General features: G+C 49.0%; 1 protein-coding gene across 3 annotated transcripts; it reads left to right on the top strand.

Annotated features, from left to right (window-relative positions):
- Window positions 1-21: 21 nt before the first annotated feature.
- CNOT9 (CCR4-NOT transcription complex subunit 9) lies at window positions 22-12,736 on the top strand (the record flags this gene model as incomplete). Of its 3 annotated transcripts, none has more annotated exons than XM_084642883.1 (8): window positions 22-190; window positions 3,868-4,047; window positions 4,898-5,013; window positions 6,483-6,592; window positions 8,245-8,354; window positions 10,420-10,518; window positions 11,384-11,475; window positions 12,204-12,736. In XM_084642883.1, the coding sequence occupies 8 exons, from the start codon at window positions 167-169 to the stop codon at window positions 12,370-12,372; spliced, it is 900 nt and encodes a 299-aa protein (XP_084499009.1). In that variant the 3' UTR covers window positions 12,373-12,736. The 3 variants fall into 3 exon arrangements, with proteins under 3 accessions (XP_084499009.1, XP_084499008.1, XP_084499007.1); XM_084642882.1 differs by having other exon boundaries at window positions 11,384-11,474; window positions 12,197-12,736; XM_084642881.1 differs by lacking the exon at window positions 22-190 and having other exon boundaries at window positions 3,835-4,047.
- Between the last annotated feature and the right edge of the window lie 305 nt (window positions 12,737-13,041).

Here is a 13,041-nt window from a genome sequence, read left to right on the forward strand (position 1 = left end):
CGCGCGGGCTCGCTCCGCGCCCGCCGGCTGCGCGCGCTCGGCGCACGTGACGGGGCGAGAGGGCGGAGGGCAGGGGTCACGGCGGCGCGCAGGCGGCCTGGGCCCCATGGCGGCGGCGGCCTCCTGATCCCGGCCCTGGGCGGCGCGAGCGGCGGCGGCTCCGAACATGCACAGCCTGGCCACGGCCGCGGTGAGTCCCGCCCCCGGCGCCGGGTCCCCGTTCGCAGCTCGCCCGGAGCGGCCGGGTCCCGCCCCCCCCCCGCCGGCCTGGCCTGGCCTCGCCCCCCCTGCGGCCCCGCGGGACCCTCTGCTCCGGGGCCCTTCCCAGAGCGCGCCTCTTCCCCCCCCCCCGAGCGCCGGGGTCCCTGCCGGGCCAGGGCCGGGACACACCGCTGGTGCCCGCGGGGAGGCTGAGACCTTGCGGGGGGGGGGGCTTCTCGCGCCCCCCCCCCCCCGCGGCACGTGCGGGTTCCCGGGGCGAAACATCCCGCCTCGAGCCCGGCAGAGGCCTTGCCGCCGCGTGCGGGCGCCGGGCTGGTTTGCTGGGAGATGGAGTTGTAGGGATGTTCTAAAATTCATTTACTGCCAGTCCTAGTCGGACTTAGAAAACAAAAACAAATATGAGTCACCCAAGCACTTAGCGGTATCTAATTCCAGCAGCCTTTAGTTTTCCTAGCCAGTCTAATGCCATGATTGTAAAGAATCATTCCTGGACTAAATACATGCGTGGAGTGCAAACGGGTGAAAGCAGAAAGTTAACTGTTTTAGCCGTCCCTTACGATTTCAGAGCAAAATGCTTCTATCCTGTTTTATAGTGGATAAGGGATTGCTGTACCTCCCATTAAGCCCCCAGCTATAGGCTGGGCTTCCTTGCGATAAACTGTTTTTAGACAGTTATCTAATAAAAACAACTGGTTGATGTGAATGGAGAGCAAGTTGTTGAGTGCTAATTTAAAAAGTCTTCAATATATATATACGCTCTGTGAGCTGTGATGAAATGTGTTTACTGTCCACCAACCTGCATTTATATTTAGAAATGTAAATGGGGCCCAAAATGCAGCCCGGTGCTGATGGCTGCAGTACATAACCCTATCCTTAGGCAAGGCTGTTAGGCCTATAAACAGGGGGTTTTATTTTTTAGGTTGGAAGAAGTTGCTGTTACAAAACTGTAATAAGGCAGAGCACTGGCCTTCTACATAGTGAGACTGCTGGCAGAGCCTGCATTTAGATGCTAATCTGAAAGGGGCATAACATAATAGAGGGGAGGTCCAGAGAATGGAGCACAAACAATAAACGACAGAAAACTTGAAATAGAAGCATGAGAGTGAAAATACAAATTAATCAGACCTGCTAGTTCATTCTTGTTAAATAAAGGTTCATTCTGGTGTTATCAGGTTGATCATCTAACAGTATATGTAGAGAAACACACACAATTCGGCAACGTTGTGTGATAATGAAAGTTTTTTACCCAGAATGCTTGGGGGGCAGTTTCTTAATTAAAGAAGTCTCCAATTGGCTAAATCAAGGTTGTTATGGAATTATCAGAGTTGCCATTTGGCAGGGTCACTGCAGGTAAATGCCCTTACTCTTGTGAAATGTGTTGTGGGCTCTTCAGTGATTCACAAGCGCTCAGTGCGTGGTGCTTTAAGACAGCTATGGCATCACTCTTGCATACATGAGGTGCAACAGAGTACATTTAGTAAGATCATTGATAAGTATCTGCAATGTTTACATACAGCACTTGACCTTCACCAGGATCTTAGGGAAGGAGAATGAGACTGTGAGCCTTGAAAACAGCAAGTTGAAAATTAGAGTATTTTATCAATGACTGCATTAAAAGCAGATGAGACTTTCAGGGAAAAGAAACAGATGGGAATCTGTAGGGTCTGGGGAGAAATTTGATTCTTTCTTAAGAAGGCACTGGACACTATAAATTTGTGCATGCATTGCTGAGGAGTCATCACATTTGAACTGTTAACTTGAACTGAACTTTCCAATATGTCTAGCAAAATAGACCCGAATGTTTATCTGTCAAAGGGCTTGTCGTTCAGTCGTCATAAACTAATACAAATTAGACCTTCCAGTTTTCCATGTATTTCTAAGCACTGTTATAGGATTACACTTCTCACTCTTAAAACAGAATAAATTTCTCACTTTTCACCATTCAAGAGATACCCTGGTTTGAGGTTCTGGAAAGCTATCTGGAAAACAGGAAGAGAGGAGAGGGGGCGAGAAGGATTGATTTGAGGAAAGATGAAGAGTTAAAATGTGTAGTGAGCTTTGCAGGGCAGGGATTGACTGTGTGTGACATCTACAGATAATCTGATGGCACTAAACAAATACTTTTCTAAATGAATAAGAACAAAGGGTTATTAAGTCTACAGATTTTTAATAGCATAAATACCAAGGGTGGGGAAGGATTAGTTAGAATGTGCATGGGATATAACTGTGCCGAATGGATGAAATTAAGAGGGAAAACTTTACCTAAGTATCAGGAAACACTTGTTGATATTGAGAAGTGAGGCTGTGGAATGGTATCCCAAAGAATTAGATGGACCCTAATACGCATCTCATCTCTAACTTGAACAGTTCTGTAAGGATTGGTTCCTGATGTACAGTTTCACTTCCTAGTTCTTGTGAAAGAGTTGAGTTGCAGAGGACACTGCAAGGGAATGCTTAAATCTAACTACACTGTAACTAGTTGGTCTAAACGTCAAGAAAATAGTCCTATTCATATCTAGTTACACCTGAATTTTCAACCTAAACTACCAGATTGTCAGTTTAATAGAGCAGCAATGCATTAGTTTTGTATTGCTGTTGTAAAGAGCATTCGCAAAGGCATGAGACTGTTTTTTAATGAAAGTTTAGCTTTTCTGCAAAGGAAATCAGAGAGATCTTAAAATCCCCAATGTGATTCTTTTCCACCTGAGAACTCACTGAAGATGTTATTCTTTCACTGATCTCGTGAGAAAGTGGGTATGGAAATATCTTTCTAAAAACTGTCATCTTTAATCTTAAAAATATTACCCGAGTGTGGGTACAGATTCAGTTCTCTCTGTCTTATTCTGGAAGGGATTTTTACCACACAGCAAATTAATAAGGGGTTTCCCTTTAAGATATATACTTAGGGAAGAGACTGACGTTCATGGGCAAGCGAGATGGATTTGTGCAACATCTAGTTGTAGCACAATGTCTCTTTAGCAAGACTTTTAAAATGCCCCGGGGTACCATGCGAAGGGTGATGAAATAATTAGAATCTTTTTCATTTATGTGGGACCCTTATTTTATTGTCGTTTTGAGTGAGAGTCGCTTGTGTTGAAAAGCTGCTGTCTTGAGCTTTTTGGAGGTCTAAAACCAGTGGAATCTAAACTAACGTGTCTTAAGAACTCCTTTAAATACATTTTTATTATGCATACACTTTGAATGCAGGGTCTAAAGATACTTAACATAGTATAACATAGTGCTGTGATATAGCATAGATTTCTAGTGGAAAAAGAATGAAAAATAACCTGTCCTAGTCTTTTGCTTGTATCGATGGGAAGTCATGCGATTCGCTGAATGTTGTTGAAGGAAGTTGCTAGATAACATTTTGCCAGAGGATACAGAGAAACTACAGTAGTGAGAGATTTATTCCTTGAAGCAAAGCACCTGTCCATGTTTCGTGGCAGGTGAAATGATAAGCATTGACCTGAGACCATTATCTGTGTCCAGAACACTATTAGAAAAGCAGGTCTGCTGCTTTCTTCCTCCTCTAATTGAGGTTGCATTAACTGCCTGGCTTCATCTGTCTCTCTCAAAGTAAAAAGGGTCTGGTTTGAATCCGAAAAAACCGTGATGTACTTACACGTTTTATTGTCTTCCCTCAAGCCTGTGCCGACAGCACTGGCTCAGGTGGATAGAGAGAAGATCTATCAGTGGATTAATGAACTATCTAGCCCCGAGACCCGTGAGAATGCCTTGCTGGAGCTGAGTAAGAAGCGTGAATCAGTCCCGGACCTGGCCCCAATGCTATGGCACTCATTTGGCACAATCGCAGCTCTTCTGCAGGTGGGTGCTTTTCCTTTGCACTGAAATGATGCTCAGGGTGCTGTGCAGGTGACTGGGGAGAGCTCGCTCATTGATGTGGCGTCTCATGGGTTTCCTCAGTTACCTCTCCGTCACTTAACCCTTCCTACTGCAAGAGAGCCTTTTGAATAAAAACACGCATGTCCCTCCTTGTTTACCTCTTCAGCCGTCCACCACACTCCACAGCTGCTGCTTGACTCTCTGAATATGAGACCTGGGAGTTTCCTTTGAGGAATTAAATTAAAATAAGAGGGACGGGCACTGAGAAACTCCTGTTCAGCATACACGTGGAGCAAGGGAAGAAAGTCAGAAAGGGCTTATGTTAGTAATCGACAGGCATGGGGCAGACTTTTCCTCCTCAGTCACTTCCTTATAACTGCCCCCTGTGCTCACGCAGTTCATCCTTCTTGGTACCCATAGCATCTTCGCTTCACGGAGACGAGAGGTCCCAGCATATGATAGATCAGGATAGAGCTTTGCATGCCGGGACTTCTAGGCACAGTGAACTGCACCGCTGTTGTTTGTTGGTACTTCCAGGGCATCAGTTACCATGGTATCTAACTGACAATTAAAGGCAGCTGTAATCTGCTTAATTACATGCAAAATAGATGCATCACCCTGATACCTGGCAATTTGCATGGTGCAGCTCTCACTTGGGCAAAGTTTGAGTTCCCTAGGTTACATAACTTCCTTTTAAAATGATGCATGAGGCAGTGATGTAGCAAACAGAAGGCAGCCATCTCTCTGGCACTTGCAGCCGCTTATCAGGCGAATGAATTTCTGCAGCTTGGTCCAGTTTTCTCCTTTAATTTGCTTTGTTTAACTTTCTCAGGAAATTGTAAATATTTATCCATCAATCAACCCTCCAACCCTGACAGCCCATCAATCTAACCGAGTCTGCAATGCTTTGGCGCTCCTGCAGTGCGTTGCATCGCATCCAGAAACCAGGTAATTGTCATCAGTCATACTGGCTAGCCTCGAAGTACCTGTAAACTGTGTGTCGGGCTGTGTAAATCATTTGTTTTGTGTTACTTTGGGCCAGTGGTAAGTTCATTTATATTGCCTCCATGTTAAAGGCAGTGTGGCATATGGCACTAGACGATGGACAGCAGCACTGTCTTGTCACTAGTTCCTTTGTGGATCTTTGCATGCAGCTTTACAGAAACCCCAAACATAGGACTTTGCATATTGAGATTTCCTTAAATACTCTAATCTCTAAAACCTGGTCTTCCTAAGACACTCCAGCTGAGATTGGGGCCCTGTTGTGCTAGCACCTAATAAGAGCTTGCAGTGTAATTTGACACAACAATGGGTGGGCGGAAGAGAGGCACAGCCAGGGAAAATGTCCCAAAGTCACTCAGCAGGTCAGTGGAAGTGCCACGTCCAGAGTCCCAGTCAGGTGCCTTATTTGCTGGAGAACACTGCCCCTCCAATATCCTAGGGCCTCACTGTCCCTGTTGCTTGACGACAAGGAAAGGAATAATCCAGGGGCTCGCCCTAAAGAACAGTGACTGAAACCCAGAAGAAATCCGGCCTAATGGCCATGTTCTCTCATGTTTCTGTTCTCCATGTGAATAAGGCCCTGTAACGAAACTGTGGGAACAATTAGGAAGCAGAATGTCTTTCAGCCTCTGCCAAACAAGGTTTCACAGCACTGCTCCTTAAGCCAGTCTTCAGGGAAATAGTCCAGTTTTTTCACTGGATTCCTTTATAACTACATAAAAATATGAAAATTCAAGATCAGTATCTGAAGGGTGGATTCTCTTTACTCTGAACACAGTCATTCAGTTCAGTAGAGAGAGCTCCCCTAGGATGGGCTTTGGAAATGGTATGTCAACAGGGGAACCTCTTCATCTGGGGACTTCCCACAATCAGAATTCTTTCCAGCCCATTATCAGAAATGGGTTCTGGGGCTGGGAGCCAGGGATGACTGAGTGCTGTGGTGACGGTTGGTCTTGTGTAATATTTATACTGTAGTAGTAGCTGGAGGCCAAGCAGATTGAGGTCCCATCCAGCCGGGGGCTGGGCATGCACCTGGTAAATAAGTTGCTGCACCAAAGCATCTGCAACCTACAAGACCAGCTGTAGTGTGGGGGAGACAAGAAGCAGATCAGGATGGGGGAGATGGGTTAATACAGAAATGTGGATATGTGAGATCCTTAGCCTGTTGGGAGCGATACCTATGACCTGTCACCTGCCTGCCCATCCTGCACTGACGGTGCGGCCCGCAGCATGTCACTTCCCCTCTCTCCGTTTGTAAAGGAGGATACGTTGCCTGCCCGCCTAGAGCGATGGGTGTTACTGTCTGGTGAGGCGGAGGCAGATGTACCACGCTGTGTCACTGGATTGTGTGGTCTGTTTAGCCCGCTTGGCTTCTCATGGTATATGTTCAATGTGTCTTCTGCCTTTTCTTCCAGGTCAGCCTTCCTTGCAGCTCACATCCCTCTCTTCTTGTATCCCTTCTTGCACACAGTTAGCAAGACTCGTCCATTTGAATACCTGCGGCTTACCAGCCTTGGAGTGATTGGTAAGCAGTCATGCAAACACTGGGAGCACTGGCTCCTCCTTTCCTATGGGCCAATTCATCCCATTCCTTTAGTGTAGCAGCACCTTAGATCACTGTTGCTGTCCTTCCCTACGTAATCTTCTGAGTTATGTGATAATGTCTAACTTCCCATTGATGTGCGGAGAGCTTACCAGCGTGACTCCCATTAATACTAGTGGGAATTGTGAAGATAAATTCTACGTGACCGTGCTAGAAAAGACCCTAGAGTTTTGGACCACGGCTGTGTTGCTGGCGGGGTTTGTCACACCGAATACAAGTGCATGGCTGATGTATCGATAGCATGCACCTAAGCCACATCTTGGTTTGGCACAAGAAAAATTGGCTCCATTGGGAAGTTCTGGTCTCAAAGCAGGTGGGGAGTTCTCTTGCAGGAACAGGGAAGCTGCTTTTTCTTCAGCTACAAGCTGAGCCCATCCAGAGAAGTAATTACTGAGGGGGTCAGACTTCCATAGTTTTTCTCCATTTTCTTGCCATGAATTTACTTGGGTGTCATTTTCCCCTATTTTTTTCCCAAAAGCTTTCTAACCCAGCACAGTAAGATAGCGTCTCTAAAATGCATTCATTTTTCATGAAGGTTGCCAGTGGTCAACTGATGGTACGATTCAGATCGGGTTTGTTTTATTGCTGGGAGGAGACAAAGCTTAGACTTTACCTGCCTTTTAAAAAATGGCATATTTGCTTCATTCTGCTGAACCACTGCAGTTCTCTAGCCAGAAATGTCCGCAGATTTAGCGTGAGGATTGCACTGACTGTTCAGTGCCCCCTTTAAAATCCCTGGAGGCATACAGGCACTGGTTTATGTAGCATGTTCCCATGCCGGTCACACTGTTCTCGACTCAGACTAGTTGTCTCAGAGAAGCAGTCTGCACTCCCACGCACAGCGTGGTGAGGATGTATGCCCTGGAGAGACTTGGAGCACAGCTTCCAGGGACTTTTTGGTCACCCGGCATTGAGTGTTGCATGAAGCCATGTTCTCTTCCTCTTTTTTCTGCAGTGTGTCGCTTGGCATGTTGGTCACAATGTGCTAGTTGGTTTTCATAGAGAAAAGGCCCAATCCCTGCCATGTGACGCAAACAGTGTAAAGTCAGACAGAGAAAAACGGGGGGGGGGGTACAACCAGCGAGCGAGGAGGTAGCGTTTGTAGCATCAACGCTTTAATCTTTTCCGATGAGATGTGTACCGTATTCCCAGTAACCCCTCCTGCTTCTCACTGCAAGTCAGCTAGATCCACTCCAGGTGGCATGGGACTTGATAGGCCTCTCAGCTGACAATGACTCCGGTTAATGGCTCTTAAGTTCCAGACAAGCGAGTGGGTGGGCTGCTTTCGGCAAAGCAGGTGCTAGAAATCCAAAGGATTGTCCCCACCGGATAGTAACAGTTTCAGAAGCCGAATTTGGGATACAGCTGCTGCTTGAGTCATCACTCCGTAACCATTCAGGTATTCTTTCTTTGTACTCAGGCTGTGCCCAAAGTCTCCCGTTGTGCTGGACAAACCTGAGCAAAGCTTGTGTTCTCGTCATCACTGTGATCGTATAAATATTTGGCTCCTCGCTCAGGCTGCTCTTTCCAAGACAGTAGTGATTAAAATCTGAAGTTCTTTTGTCTGTTTTTAGGGGCCCTGGTGAAGACGGATGAGCAAGAAGTGATAAACTTTTTGTTGACAACAGAAATTATCCCCCTCTGCTTGCGCATCATGGAGTCTGGCAGCGAACTTTCCAAAACGGTATTTGCTTTTAGCTGAATTAAGTGATTTCTTTTTGTTGGCCTCTTGGCCGCTTCCCCCTGGTTCCCAGGTGTTATGTTCATCATGTCCCTGCAGGCAGCAGATCAGCGCGTCTTACCAGTTAGTTTGAACTTCCCTCTGTTGCAACTTGACATTGTAAAACAACGGGCAATTGCTGATCCCTTTATCTCCTTTAAAAACGTTGCTCTGTAGATCCGAGCTGGATGTTATCCACCGTCATCCCCCGCATTAGCTGTGCTCTCGTGCTGCGTGAGGGGCCGTGTTGCTGGTGACTCCCCCACCCCCCCTTGCTGGAGAATGACCTTCCCGTGGCCTGTCTTGGGTCTCCGTTGTCCTGAATTGGTGAACACCGTGACTGTGCCATGCTGAAGCGTGACAGTAATGCCTCACTTGCTAGTTCTTCTGGCATCCTCAGGCCGACCACTGACCCACCCAGTCATATACGCTCCCCCCACCACTCGCCCATATTCGTAGATGTTAAGGCAGGAGGGTACCGTTAGTCTAGTCCCGCCTCCTGTATAGCACAGGCCAGAGAATTGTATTGCGTCATGCCTGTACCTAGCCCAGTCACTCGTGGTTGATAAAAGCATCTCTTCCAGAAAGGCAGCCTGGCTGTGTAACACTTGAGAAGAAAGCCACAAGCCAGCTGGGCAAGGTTGTATATGGCTAAGCAGGGCTGTGGCCTGGGGTGTTCCTCCCTGTCTCCCCTCTCTCAACAGTTGATCGGTCTGAATTGCCCATTACCTCGGGTAGCATGGCGGTAGTTGTTAGGCCATGTCTATGCTGCTCCTTACGCTGGCAAACCTTACGTCGCTCAGGGGTGTGAATATTCCACACACACATGCCCCCTCCCCCCCCGAGCAATCGAACTTATGCTGGCATAAGTACCGCTGTGCACGGCACTGTGTTGGCGTGGGAGCTTCTTCCACTGCCGCTCGTGGGGAGTGGTTTCATGATGCCGACGGGAGAGCTCTGTCCCGCCAGCGTAGAACAGCTGCACGAGAGATCTTACAGCGGCGCAGCTGCGTCGTGCAGTGGTGAGCGCCGTAGTGCGGACGTAGCCTGAGTGAACACGGGACTCAACACGGCCCTGCTGTTGTATCTGCCTGTCTTCCCCTTGTAGCATTGTTGTTGCTGCGTTGGCCCCAGGATATTGGCGAGTCAGGATAGGTGAGGTCATATCTGTTACTGAGCCAACTTCTGGCGGGGAGAGAGACAAGCTTTCGGGCTACGCTGAGCTCTCCCTCGGGTTTGCAAAACGTGTTGCAGCTAAATACAAGGTGAAACAAATGGTTTAATGTAAGGTGTTCACACACATTCAAAGTGAAGTGGCCCATTAGCACCCCTGCAGTCATAGGACAAAAAAGGGGGTTAGTGGGTTACAGGTGGTTGTAATAAGCCGTAAATCCAGTGTTATTAAGACCATGATTTTTAGTGCCTAGCAAAGTTATGAATTGAAGCTCCCAGGCTCGTCTTTTGAAAGTGCTCTGTGGGTTTCCTTTGAGGCCGAGGACTGGTAGGTCAGATAGAGAGCGATCGCTTTGTGACAGGTGTCCGCCCGCAGGGCACATGGTGTGTTTGTCTTTTATCATTTTCCTGTGCGAGTTTATACGGGGGTGTATTGATTTCACCCACATCGTTGTTGTTGGGGCATTGGATGAGGTGCACCATGTGTTGTGAAAGGTATGTATAGCTGCCAGGGATCCTGAAAGGTGTTGCGGGGTGTATATCCCTGTAGCTATGGAGAGATGTCTGCAGGTTTTGCATCTGTTGTTCGAGGCAGGGTCTGGTGCCCCTTTGAGTTGGTCGGTCCTGATCTGTTTGTTTCTTTCTCCCTTTCACAGTGAATTCCATGTGCTGTGTAAAGACCAACTGTTCCTTCTGGTTTGAAACTGGGTAAACCTGTTAGCCACCCCTGTTGAAATACTTGGTGCTCTTGGCATGTGTCCGTTTTGCAGTTGGTAGGGGTTGCTGTCAGAAGAACAAACAGGACGTGGTCCATTACAGGCGCAGCTGGTTAAGTGATTTCTCCCCTCTGTTCCAGGTTGCTACATTTATTCTACAGAAGATCCTCCTGGATGATACAGGATTGGCGTATATCTGCCAGACTTATGAGCGGTTTTCTCATGTCGCCATGATATTGGTAGGATTGGTTGCTCTCTTCACTTACTAACGGGGTTACACTGGAGCAACCAGCTTGTGTTTACTCATGATAGCACCTGCTGCCAAGGATCCGTCCTATGCAGGCTTCCCATGGTCAGCTTTGTAAATTCACCTGCAGCTTCTCATCTAACTCTTACTGGGATGAGTGTAAAACACATCATGGATATTTATGACTAGACTGCCTAAAACCTGCACAGTTAGAATCTCCAAGGAAGATCCCTCAGTAAGGGGAGTGAGGTGGGACATAAACAATGCAAAAAGAGCTATTTTAGCCGCATAGATCAGTTAATATCCAATGGGCCTGAGGTCGGATTATGTAGATTTTTGCCCAGTGCTTATCAGACATTCGTTATCCCTCCTTTATGGCTCTAAGGAGAGGGATGCTGTCACTTGCAGGAAAACCAAGTGAGTGGATGCTGAAACCCTAGCCCTGGGAAATGCTTTCCATCCTGAACCTTGGACCAAAGATCAGGGAGATGGAACTCTTGCAGGTCCTGGGCTGAATATGAATAATCAAGTTTTGAAGGAAATGGCCTGGTGATATAATCTGTAATGACAGCTGGGTCCATCCAGCTGTAAGTGGGTCTTGGTGGGAGAGAGCCCCACAGAAGTGGCCCCAGTTTGAGCAGGGTCTTTGAGTTGGGGTCATCTCCTATTAGTGTTACAAGCTAGACTGGAAAGAGGACGGTCTGCCTGCCAGCAGGCACCAGTCCTCTCTGCTTTGGTGGCTGCCAAAACCCGGTCCCAGTCCTGGGAGAATGAAACAAAACCACTGAAGTCGAGCACTTCCTAGTCCTTTTTCTAAACACCATTTCTCTAACTGGAGCCGCTCCTTTGTCGAACAGGGTAAGATGGTCCTACAGCTCTCCAAGGAGCCGTCCGCAAGGCTGTTGAAACACGTGGTCCGCTGCTACCTTCGCCTTTCCGATAACCCAAGGTAAACATTTTAGGAGTTTTCAGGGGCTCTTGTGGGGCAGAGAGCAAAGGTGCTTCCCCCTCTTGCTGGAAGTGCCATTCCGTTGGGATTCCCGCTTCGCGTGTCTGCCTCTCACTCAGCCTTGGAAGCGGAACGGGACCTTTCTTGATACAGACCCATGAGCTCCCGCAGCACCTGCCGGCCACGCTGGCTCTGCCTGACTCTTGTAACGCAGGTTCGGCAGGTCAAATGGTCACAAATTACAACTGTCCCAGCGCAACTTGAAACGTAGGGACCAGGGCCGGTGCTGCTGCGCGAGCTTCACCTCGCTCCTGTGGGGCTATGCTACAAAGGGCTCATGGAAGGCAGAGTGGTGGAGTAATGAGGGGCCACTTCTCCGGCTCGCTATATTTGCATTTACTCTTTCCCTCACTGGGCAGGCTCTGAAGCCTCTGACTCTGCAGACGTGCCACTCCCCTCATGTCCTGGAAGGGGGTTGTGACTGGGAATGTGTTGGAACTGCGGGGGCCCTTGGGTCTAATGTGGGGGATCTGCCTGGAGCTCTTGGGTTTGGGGAAGGAGGGGAGGTCATGGCTACAGTCATGTTCCCAGGCACGTTCAGAGCAGCCTGCTATTGAGGACACGGGGAAGGCCTGGCCCAGGCTGTAATGTTCCAGCAGGGGGCGTGCTCCCCTCTTGTCAATGTGAGTTTATTTGTTGGCCCCCCTGTTTCTCGTCTCCTGATGTAGGGCACGAGAGGCTCTCAGACAGTGCCTTCCTGACCAGCTGAAGGACACCACCTTCGCCCAGGTGCTGAAGGACGACACTACCACCAAGCGCTGGCTGGCGCAGCTCGTCAAGAACCTGCAGGAGGGTCAGGTCACCGACCCCAGGGGCATCCCGCTGCCCCCGCAGTGACACCCGCGGAGGGTGGGGCACCAGGGAGGAAACAGCTCAGGTTTACAGAGACCCAAGAACCGATGACCTCTTCCAGAACCGCCTGTGTGCGCAGGGCGGCCTCCGGACTGCCCGCCTCCCAGCCGCGGGGGGATTGTGACACCAGCACATACTGTTACTGCAGCTTAAAAGCCAAGCACCACCTCTTCCCAGCTCACCTGGCACCTGCCTGGGGCCGGGCCAGATGTGGACTCTTCCCCGTAGCGCAGTCTCCGTGCTGGCAGTGCGTGGGGCACGGGCTGCCTCCCTCGCATTCCTTGTCACGCTCACCGTTTACAAGTCTGTTAGACGAGCGAGCTCAATAAAAGTTGACCCAGTTGTTTTATCCCCTCCTCAGAGCGCGAACCGGCTGCGTCTCGCCCATGGGGCGGCTCTCTCTCCGTCCGACGTGGAGCAGCGTCTTTCTGGCGGAGTGTCTGGTTGCTGCAAGTGCCTGCCCTGGCTGTGGTTTCCGTTCGCAACTGGCGATGGCTGGAGCGAGGCCCATCTGCGCTCCACGTGCTGGGGGAGCGAGGGAAGGGAGAGAACTTGCAATTAACCCAGGTGTGAAAGGCTTTGACTTCCTGGGTTCTGGGCCCTTCCTTCGGGGTGGAGGTGACAGCAGGGTAGTGTTTCTGGGCTATAAATTGC

Source organism: Lepidochelys olivacea (genome assembly GCF_965140295.1).
Source record: "Lepidochelys olivacea isolate rLepOli2 genome assembly, chromosome: 11".
Classification (NCBI taxonomy): Eukaryota; Metazoa; Chordata; order Testudines; family Cheloniidae; genus Lepidochelys; species Lepidochelys olivacea.